Consider the following 18,080-nt stretch of genomic DNA (forward strand, 5'->3'; position numbering starts at 1 on the left):
TTGTCCCGGGAAAAAGAATCTTTTGGTGATGGCTGTTTGTTTTGTGGGCAAACCAGTGGAAAAAATAAAAAAAACTTTCTTAAAACAGCAGTTGCCTGATTTATATACCACATCCCTCCCAAGAAACATGCATCATTTTAACCAGATTTGCACAGGCATCAGTTGGATTTGACGGTGAAACTAAAAACTGAAGTAGCAATGACATTCAAAAAGAATCACAGTGAGCACATTTGTCAACTAAATCAACAGAGCTGTATTTCCATTCAAGAGAAAATGATTTGTTACTAACTATACATTCCTGAATGAATTAAGCAAAAAACGTTTACTACAGGACAAATTATTAAATACATTGAAACATTCTTAGCTGATATCAATTTACAGAGTTTCACTGAAATCCAAAGAGGAAATGTGACTGATAGCAGGAGGAGAGCTAGAAATTAAAATTGTACATAGTTCCAAAATGACATCAAAAACTCTTTAGCCTTGTAAAGGCTCCATGTAAGACTACAGTTTTCTGATTTTCTTTATCATATTCACTTACCCACCAATAATATTCTAGAAACTAAGTCAGGATATTGCAGTTCACAGTTAGTAATTCAAGGATAAAGGAAGATCTCATCAAAACATTGTGATAAAAATTAAATTTTTTGATGATACAACTATAAAATTGAGATGAATAATCTGAAATAAAAATAAAAAATCTGAAGTAAAAAACCTGAAATAAAAATATTACTTCTGTTTTGGTTCTCCTGTTTCATTTTGACCTTGTCCTATATATGTATGTATATGTGTATGTATTTACATGTGTGTATACATATTCTTCAAGTCAAAGTTCTTTAAGACGAAATCACCCTAGCAGTGTAGCTGCCTACTTTCTTCATGCTGCTTTCTCATTTGTGTGATTTAAGTAAAATTTGTTGGTAATTGAGGTAGGAAATTCACAGCAGCTAGTATCAGCAATTATGAAATTGTTTCACCTCAGGAAATGAATGACTGAGCAATACTATAGCCTGATTAAGGTCTAATTCTGCCTGCCAAAACAAAGTCTCATTTTTTTATTGCAGTCATATTCAAAAGACAATTTCAACATGAAAGAGGAAAATGAGATACCTCAAAAAGTGCAAGTATCTACTTCTCTGTAATGAGACACCCATCAGTTTTTAGATAGAAGAAAATGAATATCATCTCAAAAGGAATGATGGAAGATAACAGTGAAACAGTAAGAATATAAGATATTCACATTTCAGCACCATATTTTGGACATCCTACCATCTCAGTGAGGATACTATAATTGTATCATAAATATGGCTTTGAATACTGCAGGTGAAAAAAAGCACCAAGTATTCTAACATATTCTCTATATATACTCTATATAGTTATCATGCATCTGACAAAAGACAGAGCAGAAAACCAAATGCTGCTAAAACAAGTACTAAAAATAAAATATTAAGCTTTCCTTCTTATGATGTAAAATCTTGAGCCTCTCATCTGAGTCCAGATACCATTATTTTGATGAAGAATCAGTTCTCTCACATGTCCAAAGTTGTCTTCTGTTTGACTCGATTTCAATCAAAACTGCTGCAATTCTTGCATTTTTTCATATTCCACTAAAATAAAAGCACTAATAGTATATACTCACATCTCCTGCAATTACATGCCCACAATACTCTTCCTAGCAATACAGCCCAGAAATGGTTGTACACCAGTTATCAGATAAGAAATCAATGCAGACCAAATTCAGGATCACAGAACACACTGAAAATCCAGCAGTGACTCTTATATCATGTATTTGCAAAAGCACTTTTCTGACAACTTCTTATAAATAGAGTATCTAATAACTGCCTAAGTCCTGGCTTCTTGCAACTAAAACAACTGATGCTGGCCATTGTTGGTCATTAGATAAGATAGAACATTTCAGTCTACTCAAGTGTCCCATTGACTTGATGAGGCCCTTTAAGTCTTGTCCAGGCATGGATCAGAAAAGACCATTTATCTAGGAAAAGATGGGAGTCATACTTAGCAGAGAACTCCTGCCTTCAGAAGAATTAAATTTTTGTTTAAAAAGAAAAGTGAGTTAGTTTAGTTTCTAATTCATACTATCTGAGAAGACAACCTTCAAAATATGATCTGACTATGAAGTGAGGTAGTACTATATTCAAAGGTTTGCCAAAGGATGGCGCCAACACTGCTTTCAGGAAGGGAAGTGGGTAAGGATTCTCCAAAAGTTCAGTCTTTTACGTGCTGAAAGAAGAGGAACAGTAAGATACCATGTTCATCATGTCAAGAGGATCCGTATGCAGCAAGATACTAACATCTCCCCAAGGGAGTTCATCTTTTGGTACATGAAGATAAAATTCAGGAAGACTAGTTAGCCATCAATAGTCCATCTCCTACACGGGTCCCAAAAATGTGACTGTCAGGGGCCCAAAAAACAGTTTGTGTCAAGATGCCTGGAAACCTCTAGAGCCTCTGAGTCAGCCCTGAAAGCACTTTCAAGCAACACTGCTTAGGAAGTCATGTAGAGAGTCTACTAACAGTTTTCTTCATAACAACCATAGTGCTCCTGAACAACTTGCATACTCATTTGGTTCACTCCAGTAGAAAGGTTTGCCCTATTTGCTACTATAAGAAAGGGCGCTCTGTATGAGAGGAGGTTATTCACTTCTTATGGTAAGGCAGAGTTGTATTTCCGAAATGGAGCCATCACTGCTCATCATTAGGGCTACTCTATATGAACCAATACTCAGTATGAACATTTGGGTTTACAATTTACTCATAGTCTTCACTTCCAAGCTTCAGAAGATAGCTAACCATCCGAAAATGACCATGAACATTACTTTGTATACATGCTTTTCAATACACAGTATTTTATTATCTCATTATTTTATCAGGAAACTTGGCAAGACCGCATTGCATCTCTAAATTATTTGTTATTCCCATTAGAAGTTATAAAGAAGTTACAGTTTTCACTTGAGATCTCCATACATTAGAAGTATGCATTAAAAATAAAGCACAAGCAAAACTACTGTTTGTTGCAGACAGGTATCACAAAAATTATTTCCTTATAGAAATGAATGCAACAGTTTTGTTAATTTAAAAAACTGTACACAACATAGATATCACAGAAGAAAATGAACTAATATTAGATTTGTCTTGAAAATCCTCAATTTAAGGACAGGGCTCAACAAGACACATAAGGTACTCTTCCTGTTTTTGGATACATACTTGATGTCCTGAGAAAATGCATCCTAAACACAAACCTTGTACACATGTAAAGCTCACACCACCAAGCACCCAGAAGTTTGAACTAATTCTTTACCAAAAAGCTCTTGGAAAAACACAAGATGATTCATTTGTTTTACGTGCATTACAAGAAGATAGTCTCTGAAAATCACCTTTTTATAAAGATAATGATTCTTATAATCAGCTCTGTAAAATTAACTTCTCGTCAACACCAAACAACAAAAACAGCCTTTGAAAATGAAGTGAAAAGGTTATATTACCATTGTTCTGTCACTTCTGTTTTCTTTATGGCAATAGAAAAGTTGCAATTACAATAAACTATTTGTCCAGGTCTGTGATCTCATTTATGTAAACTAGGCAGTTAAATCTTTCTTTTCTTTTTCTTTTTTTTTTTTTTTTTTTTTGTTTTTCAAAATCTTCAGAAAAAGGCAAAATTCAAGTTATCAAAATATAAAGAATTCAGTAGGTTCAAGGAAAATTTTAATTTATTCAGAAAACATAGGAAATATTTTCTACTCTGATATTTTATGAAGTACAGTGGTGTCCTATGCATTAAACCACCCTGTGTTATTAAAAGCGCACAACAGACAAAAGAAAACAACCTATAAAATAAACAAAAGCAGGACAGACAGATTACATCTTTCTTACTTTGTAACACATTAACAATTAGAGGTGGGCCAGTCCAGTGTTAGCTATTAGCCCTGGCTTCCAGCTTCTCATCCAGTTTCTCTCTGTAGCTCACCCACAGCCGCAAAGAGACCTAAAGGCGATGGTACACACTGCAGCTTGCCTAGCCAGCCACAGCTCTGCCACCAAAGCCCCCGACCCGCCTGGCTCCTGCAGCAAAGCCCCACACAGTGAAAGAGACCTCACAGCTGGACTACAGGATAAGCTTCCCTTACCTTCTCCCTCCCAGTCAAAGGCCAGAGCATTTCCCAGCAGGGGACAGCAGGGGCTAATACCCAGGATCAGCTTCATCACCCACCACCACCACCACCAGTGATCCACCAGGGAGTGTAGGAAGCATGCTGCCATCAAGAGCTGGCTCCTTGCAGGACCTCTATCGCCTCCTAGCAACTGGCTGTGCTGTGCCTTGTCCCCTGCGCCGTAGCAGGCACCATCTGCTGGCTGGGGACAGCCTGACATCCAGAGGACAGCAAGGATGCAGGCTCTTGACAGATTGTTTCACTAAGGAGGATCAGAGCAGCAGCTGCATCAGTAATAAAAGATAAACAAGCTTATCTGTGCCTGCCCTCCTTTGAGCAGTGCCAGGGCACAACGCTGGGGTAACCCGCACCTCCCCAAAGAAGCATGAGCAGAGAGCAGAAGCACAGATCAGCTGGAGGACCCCAGCTTGGTACCAATACTGCTAGAAGAACATTCAGAAAAAGATTTTCTTTAATAATTGTCTGCTTTTGTCTGTTGTGTGGTTCCCTTATCCTCCTTTAACACACAAAGCTTCACAGAGCAGAATGTGCGGGGAGGGAAGAAATTACTAAAGTTGTGTGAATGTCCGAGGGAGACATCCGGATATAACTGTGAATTCCAAGCTGAGATGGTGACACCTTTGCGCTATTGAATGAACAAATTATGCATCTCCTTGACTTGGTGGTATGGTGTGAATAAATACAGCAGCCTCAGTAGAGGCATACTACTATTACATTCTGTTGGTAGGGTGGGGAGATCCCCAAAACCAGAAAATGCACCTGCTGGCTTGACAGTTATCCCTGTGAGTGCCTCAGATGCATGCTGACTGACAAAACAGGGAGGGGAAAAAAACCTCACACGTCTATGAGCATCCTACTGAGGCTGTTGCAGAAGTAGTGAACAAAACTTTTTAAAAAATACTTCAGCTATATCTCTCAATATACTTGCTGTTTTGTTTCCTGAAGTTCTAAGATTTTCTATCATCATTAACACCTTAGAGCTGCAGAGTCCTTTTTGCTTCTGTCTGAGAATCTAATCTAAAGTAGGAATAGTCAGAAATTTTCAGAGGCATTTAGGTCCATTACTGCAATTCTTCATTAACATCAACAAACAAGAACCTCTCTACGTTGTTTGCAGGATCTTAAAATGTCAGAGCACATTCATTCATTGTTTCGAGCTTTGACTAACACAGTAAAATATGGTCAGTTCCTCACCTCATCATTTACTTTCCTTTGCATTATTGCAATTCATTTAAGTAGACAAGGCATAGAATTTGATGGTTAAAGATTGCGCTTTAAAGATGAACATAAAATTCATTAGAAGACTACAGGACTTCAGGACTATCATATCATCATTTTTGATGAAATAAGCAGTACAACTTTAGTTCCAAAAAATCCAAGCCTCACTAACTGGACTGCCTTCAAAACATCCAATTTAAAAACATTCTCCAACCTAAACAGTTTTTGGAATGTAACATCTTGAATTTCCTTTCATTATGATACAGAGTTTGGTCTTCTCTTCAGTTGGACCCAGATGCCGTTTTTTGGACGAAGAATCAGCTCTCCTGTCAGACCAAGCTCCTCTTGCTTTTGACAGCAGTCCACCCAAAAGCGCCGCAGGATGAGGGCTAAAAGGGCTTTCTCTTCCATCTGTGCAAAGCGCTGACCTACAGATTACAGGGCAGCAAAAGAGGTGCTATTGTCACGTTTGCACCTTCAACAGCTTCTGCATTTACATGACCACAGCAATAACCCGAGAAACACAGCACAGCATGGATTGTATAGCTGCCTTGAGAGCAGAACTAGGTGCGGAACAAAACTGTGGTCATTCAAATACTAGTGAAACTAGCATTTTTCCCTGTATGACACCTCTGGCCTTCCTGGGGCAACATACAGCCCATCTTCCTTCCCCTGTTCCACACTGCTCAAACAGCAAAGAACAGTCAATTCTACAAATTCCACATAAACCTAATATAACACATTATAACAGCCTTGTCATATCTCTTGAATGGACTAGGCAGGGAGGGAATGGTTGAGAAACCAGAGGAGGATGGGAAAGGAGAAGATGCAGCACATAGACTGCAGAAAGAGACAAATCTCACTACTTCACATATGAAAAGGAGAGAGGAGATGCATGTGCAACAGAAAGTCAGACAACCATTCTCTCACTGAGTATTAAATATTACACATACTAAAGATTTGCTAGGACAGAGGTCAAAGTTCAACTTAGATTTCAGAGAAAGGTGGATGAAGGGGGAAAACAGAGGAGTAAATCAAACTAAAACTGTAACAGTCCAGGAAGTTCATTTAAGCTTAAGTTATGGGAACAGGGCAAAAAAACCCAGTGTTCTATACCTTCTCTGGGTTCCTCTCTATAAAAGATGCACAGATGGATGTCTGTGCACGTGTGCAGTGATGGATATTGCAAATTTGTTTTTGAACCACCTTCCATACTCTCCTATACATTCTCCTGTACACATATGAACCAGTTAGACACATTACCCAAGTTAGATTCTACTTTGTAACACACAGTAAGACCTACTTTACTGTTCATCTGTGAAGGGCATCTACTTCTGAGACAAACCTCAGAAATACAAACTTAAAAACATAAAAACATGAATTTGACATTCTTGTAAAAAGTATGACAATCCCTGAACATTAACCTTCTACGTTTAAGATCAGTGGAGGGGAAATTCACATCCTTTCATACATTCTGCACTGTAAACAATCATGCCTATATTTTAAGCACTGACAGAAATGTTGAGTGTCTCAGACAGTCCTGAAGAGCTAACAAGTTCTGGGAAGAGTGGAAACACAAGAGAAATTGAGGTGTCAGAAAAAGGGAAAAAAGAATACGTCAGATACAGGCTGCACGTTTGGGACACCCAGATGAAAGAGAAAAACAAAACATGCCTGCAGCTCAAGCACAAAGCTGACACACGAGACAGTACACTCAATTTTTCAGAGGACCATCCAGCAAGTCACCACACTCATCTCTGATGCACCTACCGCCACCACACCAAGAGCAGCACTATTGCATTACCTAGGCTTTCTGTTCAACTACCTACCAATGCAGTTCCGGGCACCAGCCGAGAAGGGCACATAAGCATACGGGTGCCTTCCCCTGCAGTTCTCGGGGAAGAACCGCTCAGGCCTGAATTCCTCCGCGTCAGGGAAGATCTCTGGGTCTCTGTGCAGCGCGTAAGTTGCCACAAGAACGTTTGTGCCTTTTGGTATCTGATAGCCTTCTGAGGGGCACAAAGGGAGAAGAGACTCAACACAACAGCAACGTAAGCGACTGACTGCAGTGAACACCTGCACAGCACACAAACTTCATGGGAACTTTTCCTTGGGAAACACCTCTGATGAGAAGGTGCCGGCAGGATTCCAAGCGACAAGCGCAGGCAGAGCTTGTCAGGATACACACAGCAGTCAGGACACTACTCACTAATATAGCAATCCTCCCGCAAGCTACGGGCAAACAGCGGAACCGAAGGGAAGAGACGAAGCGCTTCTTTGACAACGCACTCAAGGTACCAAAGCTTCTTCAAATCCTCCATCGTCACAGGACGCTCACTTTTACCTGTCCAGAAAACAGACACACACGGGGCAGTAAATCCAACACATCCCTTTCTCAGCAATGCAAACACACCCCGGAAAAGGCTCCCAACTTACTCAAGCAGCAGCAGCGAGACCACACAAAACTCTGGCACTGGAAGCTCGGAATCCTTTTTCTCAGCAAGGACCCTCACCGTGCTGCTAAACTCCTCCTGGGACACCTCACACCAGACCCCTTCCACGCCCTCTTGTCAACTACCACAGCCATACAGCAGCAGCTGCTACACCAACACACAGCAGAACCACAGGCCCTCACCCAAGCACCCAACACCGCACCCACCCTTCTCAATGCTCACTCGCAGACCTCTCTCAGACATCATCCCAACCACCTCCACCTACTGACAGCTCCACAGCAGCTGCATGGCATGTTCCAACCTCCCCTTCCTTCTCTAGCGGAGTCCTTACAAAGGACGAGGTATCACCACCCCACCCACAAAGACCCAACACCTCCTCTGCCCCAGGAGAGAAAGAATGGAAATGTACCAAACACCTCGTCCAGTTCTCGGTGAACCTTCTGCTGGACTTCAGGATTATGCCCCAGTAGGTACAGCACCCAGTTCATAGCCATAGCCGTTGTATCGTGACCCTAGAGGTCCAGATTCACAAAGGTGTGCACTTCAACACTACTCCTGTGCACAGGCAGCCTATGAAAACACTCTGGTGTGCAGCTATGATGGAAAGCCAGACTCACCAGTCCAACAACCAAGAGAAAAAGAAAAGTCAAGACTATCCATCACATTGATTAGCAGGGTATAACATGACCAATGATTCAGTGCCTGAGAAATGACCAAAGAGAGGCAAAGAGCTTATGTCAAACCAGCAAATATACTCCTTCCTTCTCCTTTGCCTCCTGAAAGCTTTCCATTTCAGCTGGGGAAAGTAGCCTGGCCTCTCCTTTCTGTTCTGTCTCAGATGACGACCCTCGCTGCTTGCTCTTCTCTCCTCTTCAAAAGTCCTGTGACTGATACCTGCCCCTCTACACAAGTCAGAAATTCTATCCCTTGCTCTCTCTCCTCCCAGCTCCTGCAAAAGGCCAGCTGGAGCTCTCCAGTGAGGTACAGCAGAGCATTCTGCCAGCACACCTACACAGCAATATGGACCTGCATTCATGTCCTTGGTTACTGTCTCGTCCACAGTACAAGACCAGCCACTGCCAATCATAAAAGGGACATAACAGACAAGCTGCAGTCTTCACAGTACTATCAAAAAAGGTCAAATGAGGGACAGTACAGTGGGCACAGGAGGGAAGGATTTTTGTTTCCTGTGAAAAAAGGGGTCACCTACTGCAGCTCTCGGCATTGCACAAACACTTGGAAGGTAAGGGAAACAAAGAAGAAAGGAGACAAGAAAAAAAAAGGAAATAGGAAAAGGGAGAAGCTAACTAGCACAGCATTTCGATACTAAATGGCTGCACTTGTAATGAAGTTCAGAGTGCTGGGCCTCTCCCAAATCTCACTGCAGAAGTGAGAAATTAATTTAGAAAGAGAGTTTTTCTAGATTACAAAATCAGTAATTGCTTCTGAATTAAGCTCCTCCGAGGTAAAATTCAGGTCCACTTAAAGGAGGTCAACTCTCCACCTAAAGCTGGAGAACCAACATCATTGTTCAGCGCCTTCATCAAACCGGTGACAAGGCAAAAGAAGATGATAGCAAGCAATACAGAATCATGACAGACCAGGAGAGCAACGGAAAACTGTCAGCCAATGTGACAAGGTACAAAATGTGAAGACAACCAATAAAATGCAAGGGAAAAAGTAGAAACCATTAAGAGCTCCCATTGCCACAAAGGAGCTTTACAGCAGGAGCTGCAAGTTCACAGCCCACATCAGACATTAAGCTCTTATTGCTCACCCACTTGCATGAGTAGAGCCTGCTCACATAGGCAGCGACTGTTGGATGTGTTGCCCAGCATTTCACTAGGGGACACAGTTCTGGATCTAAAGCTTCTGTCTTTTTGAAACAACGCTGTGTCACTAAAGGGTAATTCCTTGCTTTGAAGAATCTGTGCATCACAGTAATTTCACACAGTCATGTCCTCTTACGCTTCCAAAGCTAAAATAATTTGATACTAAATCCAACCTCCAGAGATAGTAGTCAGTCTGTAAATGGTGAGTCTCAGGTTCAGAAAACAAAAGAACCCCACAACAGCTCCTCTGGGTACCTCAAACATGAAAGTATCCACTTCCTCACGAATGTCCGTGTAGCTCAGTTTGTTCCCTTCACCATCTGTTGCACTCAGGAGCATATCCAGGAAAGCTTTTCTCTTTTGGGAGCCTCTTCCTTCACAGTTGCCATCAGCATCACATTTCCCTTGCTTGGGGTTTTCAAGTTCTGCAGCTTTTTCTGCAATTACCTGAGATTCAAAATATCATGTACTCCATGTCTCCTATGGCTATCATACACACAGCCAGTCTACATCACACAAATTTCAATTATTTTTTTAAAAAAATGGTGAATCAGAGAAATGGTTGAGTATCATCTTTCCAAGGTGAAGACCCAGAAACAGGTGGAGAGCTTCTAACATCTCCAGCATTCTCAGAACTGAGCCCTTCAATTAACTAATTAGTATTGCTATTATTGGCAAACAGACGGGTAAGGAGCTGTCTTCCTGACAACTCAATATAAGACACAAATGCATTTATGTGAATGGGGATGAACCTCATCACCTACTTGGAAAATGTTTACTAATGTAGAACTCTCCTCTATCAGCTAGGCCCCACCCTAAAAAGAAAGATGCTATACTGTATCTGTAAAACTGTGAAGGATCTTGAGACTCCTCTCATGCTCTCTTCCTTCTCTGAACAGCATATATACACAGTCAGGCCAAAGCCAAGGGCTCATCTGTCGCCGTTGGATTAGATCGCTCATCCTAGGGGGCACAACAATTACAGTAAATAACATTTCTTGACAAAATGTAAATCCACTACACATTTTCGAGAAACAAAACCAGCTGTACTTGCCCCTATGTATCAGAACTAACCAAAACCTACCAAAACAAGACTTCTTGTTTTTTGACCATCTCAAAATTTCTGTACATGTCCCAGCATTTCAGCATCACCATGAATTACATCTTTAACCAGTGATCTCTGAGGAGATCATACAACTCAACACTCATTTAGCGAGAATCCTCTTGAAACAGACATTTTCAGTTACCCAGCTCCTCTCCACATCCACAGCATGGATCATATCCAGCAAAGATTAACAACCTGTGCCAACTCTCCAAAATACCTGCCCTGTGACCTCAAACAGCCCTCTGGAAGTCCCATACTCCTACTTGACTGTCCATATGCCATGTATGGCATGCAGTGAGAGGTACACTTGAAATAAACAGTCAAGCAGGATATATGTGTTCAAGTACACTGGAGAATGCTCTGAAGGGCTCTGTCATTGTTATTCAGCTCCCTCCCATGCTTTTGGCTGCAAGAAGGGACTTGAAGGAGCAATAACTACCTGCAGACCCGTTTCAGGCCCACCTGTACTATCAATTGGGTACTGGGAAAACTCTGCTCTTTTTATATAACACAGCTGTCCCAACAAGCCTCATAAGGAGTCAGACCCCCCAAGGGGCTACCTATCATCCGGGTTGGAACGCCACTGTGGTACCAATACAGACCATGGTTTCTCCTAACCCACTGAAGAGTCACATACAGTTTGAACAGGGTAAATACCACTGCAGAGGAGCAGTGACTCAGCTTTAACACGCTGCCTAAATCAGCACCCTCCCAACTCTGGCAGATCATGCTGACATGCAACACTACAGTGCTTTACCTCCAACGCCACGGGAGGCGTGGAGCAGTTTTTCTGTCACTGTAGCAGTTTTTCCTGCCGTTTTGGCTTTCTACCTCCTCCTACGCCCTGCAACACCACTGCTTCCTCACACAGTAAATGTACTCCTGACAGCAGCAGCATCAACTCCAACCCAACTACAAAGCAACCCAGGAAGGTTTCATCCTACCTGTAAACAGCACGAACATACTCAGAATCCTTATTCTCCTGAGCGCCCACATTCCTGCCCATCGCAGTTTCTACAAAGAGGAAATGACCGAGGGTTCATGAGTGGAAAGTGAAATGGTGAGTCACCGCACACAGTAAGCTCCTATTGCTCACAGCCTCTAATCAGCACCTCAACACCCCTTCCATGGGTAAATGCATTCACCCCTTTCCAGGCAATAAATTTGCTTTATATTTCCACACCCAGGAGTCCTGCTCCTCAACACAGCCTCAGTTTAGACACCTACCTTCGCCCTGCCCCACAAACTTCGCTCACCACTCACCTGCTCTCAAGCATCTTAAGAGAAAGCATAGACTGGATGGTGAGGTGAGGTGGAGCAAGGCAGCAGGGCATGGAAATAGATTCACACACAGTAAGCAAGGACATTCCTCTTCAGCTGTCTCCTCACAGGAGCGTGGCACACAGCAGCACCTGCACTCACGAGCTTCTGCAGCATTCCCAGTCCCTCCACAATAATCAAAGAGGACTTACCACAGATTATATCAAGGGCACACAGAGTGACATCAGGACAGACATTAAATGGCTCCTTATCAACATGCTTCTCAAGTTTATTCACCAAAATATTCCCTTGTTCATTCATAACATCCAGAAAGTCAGTTAAGATTGCAAAGTGGAACGTGGGAGTTATCATCTTCCGCCGTGTCCGCCACTTGTCTCCAGTGCTGCAAAATCAGCGGGCAGAAGGAAGTGTTAAAACTTCAGCTCAGAGACAAGACTCCTATCATTGGACAACCACATACGCAAAACTGCAGCCTGCTATTCCTTCACACACAGATATGCTTTTGCTCACTCTTCAAACTGTCCAGAGCACTCTCCAAAAGGAGTCACTAGGATGGGCTTCTGGCTCCAGGTAAGCACAAGCAGCCATTTCTGTAGCTGCTGTCACCCAAAGGGCATGCCAGCAAACCCTCAGGCAATACAGCCTCAGGGGTCACTCAGTGAACAGAGTCAGAAGGAGCGAGCAGAAGGTGTCTGTTTGTATGACAAAACAAGCATCCAGCATCAAAGCACTAACTCATCTTATCTTCCCTGCAAATCTCCACCTATGCTGCTCTCATCTACAGACTACGCAGGGCACTTCTTCAGAGTATCTCATCAGCTCGCAGTCTCTCACTACTGCCCTGATCAGCGAAGTTGGCACATTTGCCGCTCAATAAGTTCTTGCAAGAACAAGAAAGCCACACCACCTCTAGAAGCCTACGTGGAGACAAAACTACCATTCAGGAAGGTAGTAACAGTAACAGGCAGTATATGCCATTCCAGCCACCAGGGACCTCAGCTCTCTGTCCAAGATTCTAGAAAGAAAAAGCTAACAATAGTCATTCTTCCTCTTGAAGGTCTTGGAAATCTAGGAAGGACAGTGAACATGCAGAAAAATAAACACTCTTGTCTGCAACCTCAAGAGGTGAAAAGCTGCTGAGAAATAAATAATACCAAAATCTTGTTATTACATACAACATACTACATATCTACCAAGACCACCACAAGGAATAAGACTACTACAGCTATCATCTCCATGTCTCTATCCAAGCATACCAACCACTCAACAGTGCTGCCACCAAACACACTTCCTGTCCAATACTCTGCAAGTTTTAAAAAGACAGCTCTGCACCTGCATTTTACTATACCTTGTCAGAAGTCCAGTGCCCAGCCATGGCTGTAGAAATTTGTACAGGTAGGATTTTTCTATGTGCTTTGAACTGCTCAGAATAACCTGTCAGAAATAGAAGTGAGGGGAAAAAGCATCCCTTGTTAGATGGAGAGAGATTACTTCAGCTGATGTTACTTCATGCATCCTCAATCTCTCCACTGAAATGCCCCAGACCTCAGGGTGGGAGTGGGTGGGGAATAAAGACAGGCCAGTTGAGTTCTTATGCAAAAGGCAGTCAGACACAGTAGCACTGCAGCCAACATTTTGCAAAGTTTTACCTCTATTTCAGTGGTCCAGTCTGCCATCTACTAGTCAAGTTCTGGGGAGCAAAACCGTTCGAATGGAGGGGGGGGGGGCGGAGCTGAAGACACTTCTTTCTACTAAACATATTGATTTGCTGCTCTCATTTGCTCAGCTCTTTCTCTTTCACACTTGCAGGCTTTCTTTAGCAGTAGGTCAGAGGATAACTGCCAGTGTCATTTCAACATCACTGCAAGCTCTTATTCTCAAAATGTTTACAGAAAGAACGGCACCTCTAACAGGTTGGGCACTGCTTTTAGATGACAGTGCAATAGGTAGGATGAAGGAGACAAGCACACTCACCTCCACACTGTCAGGGTCATACAAAACCATGACAGGCAAGGGTCCTAACCAAATTTTGAAAAATGGTAAATTCCTGAATTCTTGAAAATAATGTTGCAGTTGTTTAAAAAAACCTGAAATGTAAAAACAAATTAAAACAGAGAAAAGCACTTCCTGAATACATAAAAATTCTGTCATGATCTACTTTTTCTAATATGCCCTGAAATGATGGACTTCATATTGGTTGAGTACAGCAGTCCAGCCAGTTCTCCACCCACTTTATCATCCATTTATCCAGTCCATACCTTGCCAGTCTGGCTATAAAGAAACCACGGGAGATGGTGTCTGACCTTGCTGAATCAAAATATACAGCATCCACTGCTCTCCCCTTGTTCACAGATCCCATTATCTCACCAGAGAAGGCAATCAGGTTCATTCTGCAATTCTAGAGGTGGTGTCTGCTATCTGCTATCAGGATATTCAGGGATTAAATCCTGCCCTTGCCCTTTGAGAAACCAGATTAAAGGATAAATGACTTCTTCCAAGGCCTCTGTAGAGTTGGCAATTCAAAGGTCCCTAAATCCAGGGGAAAAAAAATACAGTGCTTGCTTCCTAACAGATATCTAGACCAGGACATACATTATGTAGTCTTAGGCACAAGTTCTAATGACACTTTGTCCAAAAGGCTTGATAGTATCAAATTATTTTGCTATTTTCTGAATTTTTTCTAACATGACTCTAATGCAAGTTCACAAGTTTCCAGAAGCACAAGTGTTTGTATATGGATATCAATAAATAAAATCATCATCAGATGGACAATAAGTCATTTTTCTTTTTACTATATAACTTTTTCTCCTTCAAATTTCATTTTTCTTAACTTTTACATTTTGGATGAAAAAAATCTAATACAATCTTCATTCATATTTACAGAAATAAACAGGAACAAAGAAGGAAAGTCCCGGGCTTAACTAAAGTTTGCAAGCTATATGACTCCTGCTAACCAAGCAGATTAGAGACCTGACAGAATGTAAAAGTCTCCATCAAATAACTTTCTGGAGACAGAAAGAATGTTTTTGCCTTACATTCTGACTGTGATCCTGCTAACTGCTTCCCAAAGTCAACTTCAGGGGAAGCTGCTTGCCCTTGCTTCCATCAAATAAAGGTTTTTTTGCAGCTGTATTTTGGAATGAGCAGGATTGGATCCAGAGGAAATAATGTTGCTGCAAGACACAGGTGTGTGCCCGCATGAACAGGCAGACGAATCATGTCTCAGCCTGTGTCAGCGCTGGACAGTGTGTGCACCCATACTTGTATTTTTCTAGCCTTCACTACATTCCCATGAGCTAGTAATTCTCTCCTCTGGCTTTGTCGGGAAGTTAAAGAGCAAGTCCTTCATACCTGAAGGCTTAGCACAAACAGGAACGTGTGTGTGCGCGCTGAGAGCATGGACTGACATACACAGGCATCACACACGCTTGACAGACTCTGTCTGTGCTGTCGGTGGAATAGTGGAGTAACTTTCACACTATCCTAGACTCCTCAAGAAAGAAATGTGCTCCTGTTTAAAGCAGAGTACCTAAGAGAAAAGGAATGTGTACCATGTTTACTCCCTTTTGAGCATCTGACAGAAAGAAAGTTGATCACCACCGTCACAGGAATATTTGCTTTTGAGGTAAGTATTGCAAATAGTCAGTAAGTTCTTTTGTATCTAATGCATAAGACTAACACTCAGCAAATTCTACAGACTACCTAACAGTTCAGCATGCTATGTCACATGCTCACTTGGGGAAAGACTATTGCTTAAAAAGGATTTTCTCCTCCTAAGTTAAAAGCTTTGCTTGGATCACAGATAATGACTATGCTGGGAATACAGCGCTCTGTGTTGTGAAACAGTACTTCTCATGAGAGCAGCTAAAAAATAATAATAATACATTCTGCAACATTCATATTCCACATCATTAAGGATTAAAAATGAGTCTGAGTCCAGAATTAAAGACCTGGGAGCCACCTTCAGAATCACCTCCATCTAATCTTTGACTGACAAACCCATGCTTACACAGCTTCACTCCTCTCCTCTCCACTGCCCCACTTCTCATCTGGTTTCTCTCTGTTACTCACAGCCCCAAAGTGACCTAAAGGCAACAGCACGCCCTACAGCTTGCACAGCCACTGCTCAGCCCCGAAGACCTTTGCCAGGCGTAGCTCCTGCAGCAAAGCCCCACACAGCGCAAGGCCCCATAGCTGGGCTACAGGGTAAGCTGCTCTTACCTTCTCCCTCCCGCTCAAAGAGCAGAGCATTTCCCAGCAGGGGATAGCAGGGGCTGATACCCGGGATCGGCTTCATCACCCACCACCGCCACCAGTGATCCACCAGGGAGTGCAGGAAGCACGCTGCCACAACCGTCAAGAGCAGAGCCACGACCCCGGCCACCCAGGGGAGCGGCTGGGCTCCTCTCTGCAGGACCTCCATTACCACCTCCCAGCTGGCTGTTCCACGCCTTGTCCCCGACCAGGCCAGAAGTCCTCTGTCTCCTGCAGCCAGCGTCACTGCCGGCTGCCTTCCTGCTCTGAGCCTGCGCCCGGCCACAAAAGCCGGAGGCGGGGCTGGCACCCATGGCCCACAGGCTCTATGCCAGGAAAACAAATAAAGAAACTACAGACAGCCAGCAGATAAGGAGGAACGAGAGCAGCTGAGAGGCTGCCTGTAAGTACTTCATGAGTGCACAGCAAACAGTGTCAGGAAACAACACTGCTACTTTGCCCTCATCTGACTGAAGTCACAGGAGCCATCACAAATAACATGTAAGATCATATAAGGAAAAGCCACAAACTGCTACAAAGAGAGAGAAAAAAAAAGATTTTTTTGTTGATTTGGGAAAGACGGGTTTGTTCAACGCAGATGCTCAAGGAATATCATTCCACAACACAGAACCGTTCCAGTGCTCTCCAACCCATGATACCTGAAGTTTCTGGCACATAAGACAAGGCACTCTTCTCTTGTGCTGAGCTGATGGCTGAAAGGGGTCACACACACCAGTGCCATACAGGCTTGAGATCAAGAGCACTGCAAAGTACAGAAATGCTTCTCTGCTCAAATAAGCATGGTTGATCTCACTACTGAATGCTCAGTCACAGGCTAAAGGGTGCCAGTAACACAGCCAGCAGCATCAGGCAGTGCTACAGGCACACTGGCCAGGTGAGACTACAGGCACAGGAAAGAGCTCTGTACCTCTACAGCTCCTCTCCACAGGTAGGGCCTCCAGGTGGGTCAGGCCAGCAAGCATCTTGCAAAGCACTGGGGAAAAGCAGCGTGGTAGCCATTCTCTCTTCCTGCCTCCTTTAAGGAGCATGCAGAGTCTGCTCTCACTGCTGCCCAGCTGCTAAGCAGCTGTTCCTCAAAGACTCCAATGCTCAGAAACCTTGTGGCTAAACAGAAGTCTAGCAAGAAGAAAGCACTGCTCACATGCAATAGCTCGGTCCAAGGCAGGCTTCTCCATGGCAGAGGACTAAAGTTTTCAAGGGTAGCACTACCCAGGCCCTGACTGCTTTGCTGAAGATTTGCAAAACTTCATCCCCTATTCCTGAGGCCTGAGCATATCATGAAAGCTTTCTGATATCCATGCATTTCAGTACACCAGCAAACAGCATAAACCAAAGCAAGTAAGAGAAGAAATACATGAGCGCGCTCACAGTATCAGAAACCAAGGAATGGCAGATGTCAGTGGCAGCAGAAAAAAGCAACTTTTGGAACTTTGCTCCTGTAATTTTCCAGTAAGCACATCTTCACAAATGCCGGCTCTTATAATTTCAACACAGTAAACAGCTGGAAATGAACTTTGATACTATTGCTGTTATTTGTATTAGCTCATGACAGAAATTAGCAGATAAATACTCAGTTCTTCAAGCACATACAAAGGCAAGCTGCACTGTGATCGCTCCCTTCTTGCATGCAATCAGATCTCAGGAAAGAAGCAAGTTGCAGGACTAAGAGGTTCATGTTCCATCCTTGTAACATGGAGATCAACATGTCAGGTGATTATACTTCGTT

At 42.9% G+C, this 18,080-nt stretch overlaps 1 protein-coding gene across 3 annotated transcripts; it reads right to left on the bottom strand.

Annotated features, from left to right (window-relative positions):
* Positions 1 to 233: 233 nt before the first annotated feature.
* LOC134140461 (cytochrome P450 4V2) lies at positions 234 to 18,059 on the bottom strand. Of its 3 annotated transcripts, none has more exons than XM_062575682.1 (11): positions 17,945 to 18,059; positions 14,054 to 14,166; positions 13,428 to 13,513; positions 12,271 to 12,461; positions 11,743 to 11,812; positions 10,530 to 10,656; positions 9,949 to 10,140; positions 8,271 to 8,373; positions 7,618 to 7,752; positions 7,238 to 7,417; positions 234 to 5,836 (listed from the first exon to the last, which is right to left on the bottom strand). In XM_062575682.1, exons 1-11 carry the CDS (start codon positions 18,057 to 18,059, stop codon positions 5,664 to 5,666), a joined length of 1,485 nt encoding a protein of 494 aa, XP_062431666.1. In that variant the 3' UTR covers positions 234 to 5,663. The 3 variants fall into 3 exon arrangements, with proteins under 3 accessions (XP_062431666.1, XP_062431665.1, XP_062431667.1); XM_062575681.1 differs by lacking the exon at positions 17,945 to 18,059 and adding an exon at positions 16,301 to 16,577; XM_062575683.1 differs by lacking the exon at positions 17,945 to 18,059 and adding an exon at positions 14,338 to 14,397.
* Positions 18,060 to 18,080: the final 21 nt, after the last annotated feature.

Source organism: Rhea pennata, chromosome 4, assembly GCF_028389875.1.
Source record: "Rhea pennata isolate bPtePen1 chromosome 4, bPtePen1.pri, whole genome shotgun sequence".
NCBI lineage: Eukaryota > Metazoa > Chordata > Aves > Rheiformes > Rheidae > Rhea > Rhea pennata.

What these genes read in the sequence shown, in the direction of transcription:
- LOC134140461 (XM_062575681.1), bottom strand. Translation starts at nt 16,502, where the DNA reads ATGGAGGTCCTGCAGAGAGGAGCCCAGCCGCTCCCCTGGGTGGCCGGG. An exon ending in TATGTTCGTGCTGTTTACAG is followed by an intron (nt 10,657 to 11,742) that starts GTAGGATGAAAC and finishes TGTGCCCCCTAG; the next exon opens with GATGAGCGATCTAATCCAAC. An exon ending in AGAACTGGACGAGGTGTTTG is followed by an intron (nt 7,753 to 8,270) that starts GTACATTTCCAT and finishes TTTTCTGGACAG; the next exon opens with GTAAAAGTGAGCGTCCTGTG.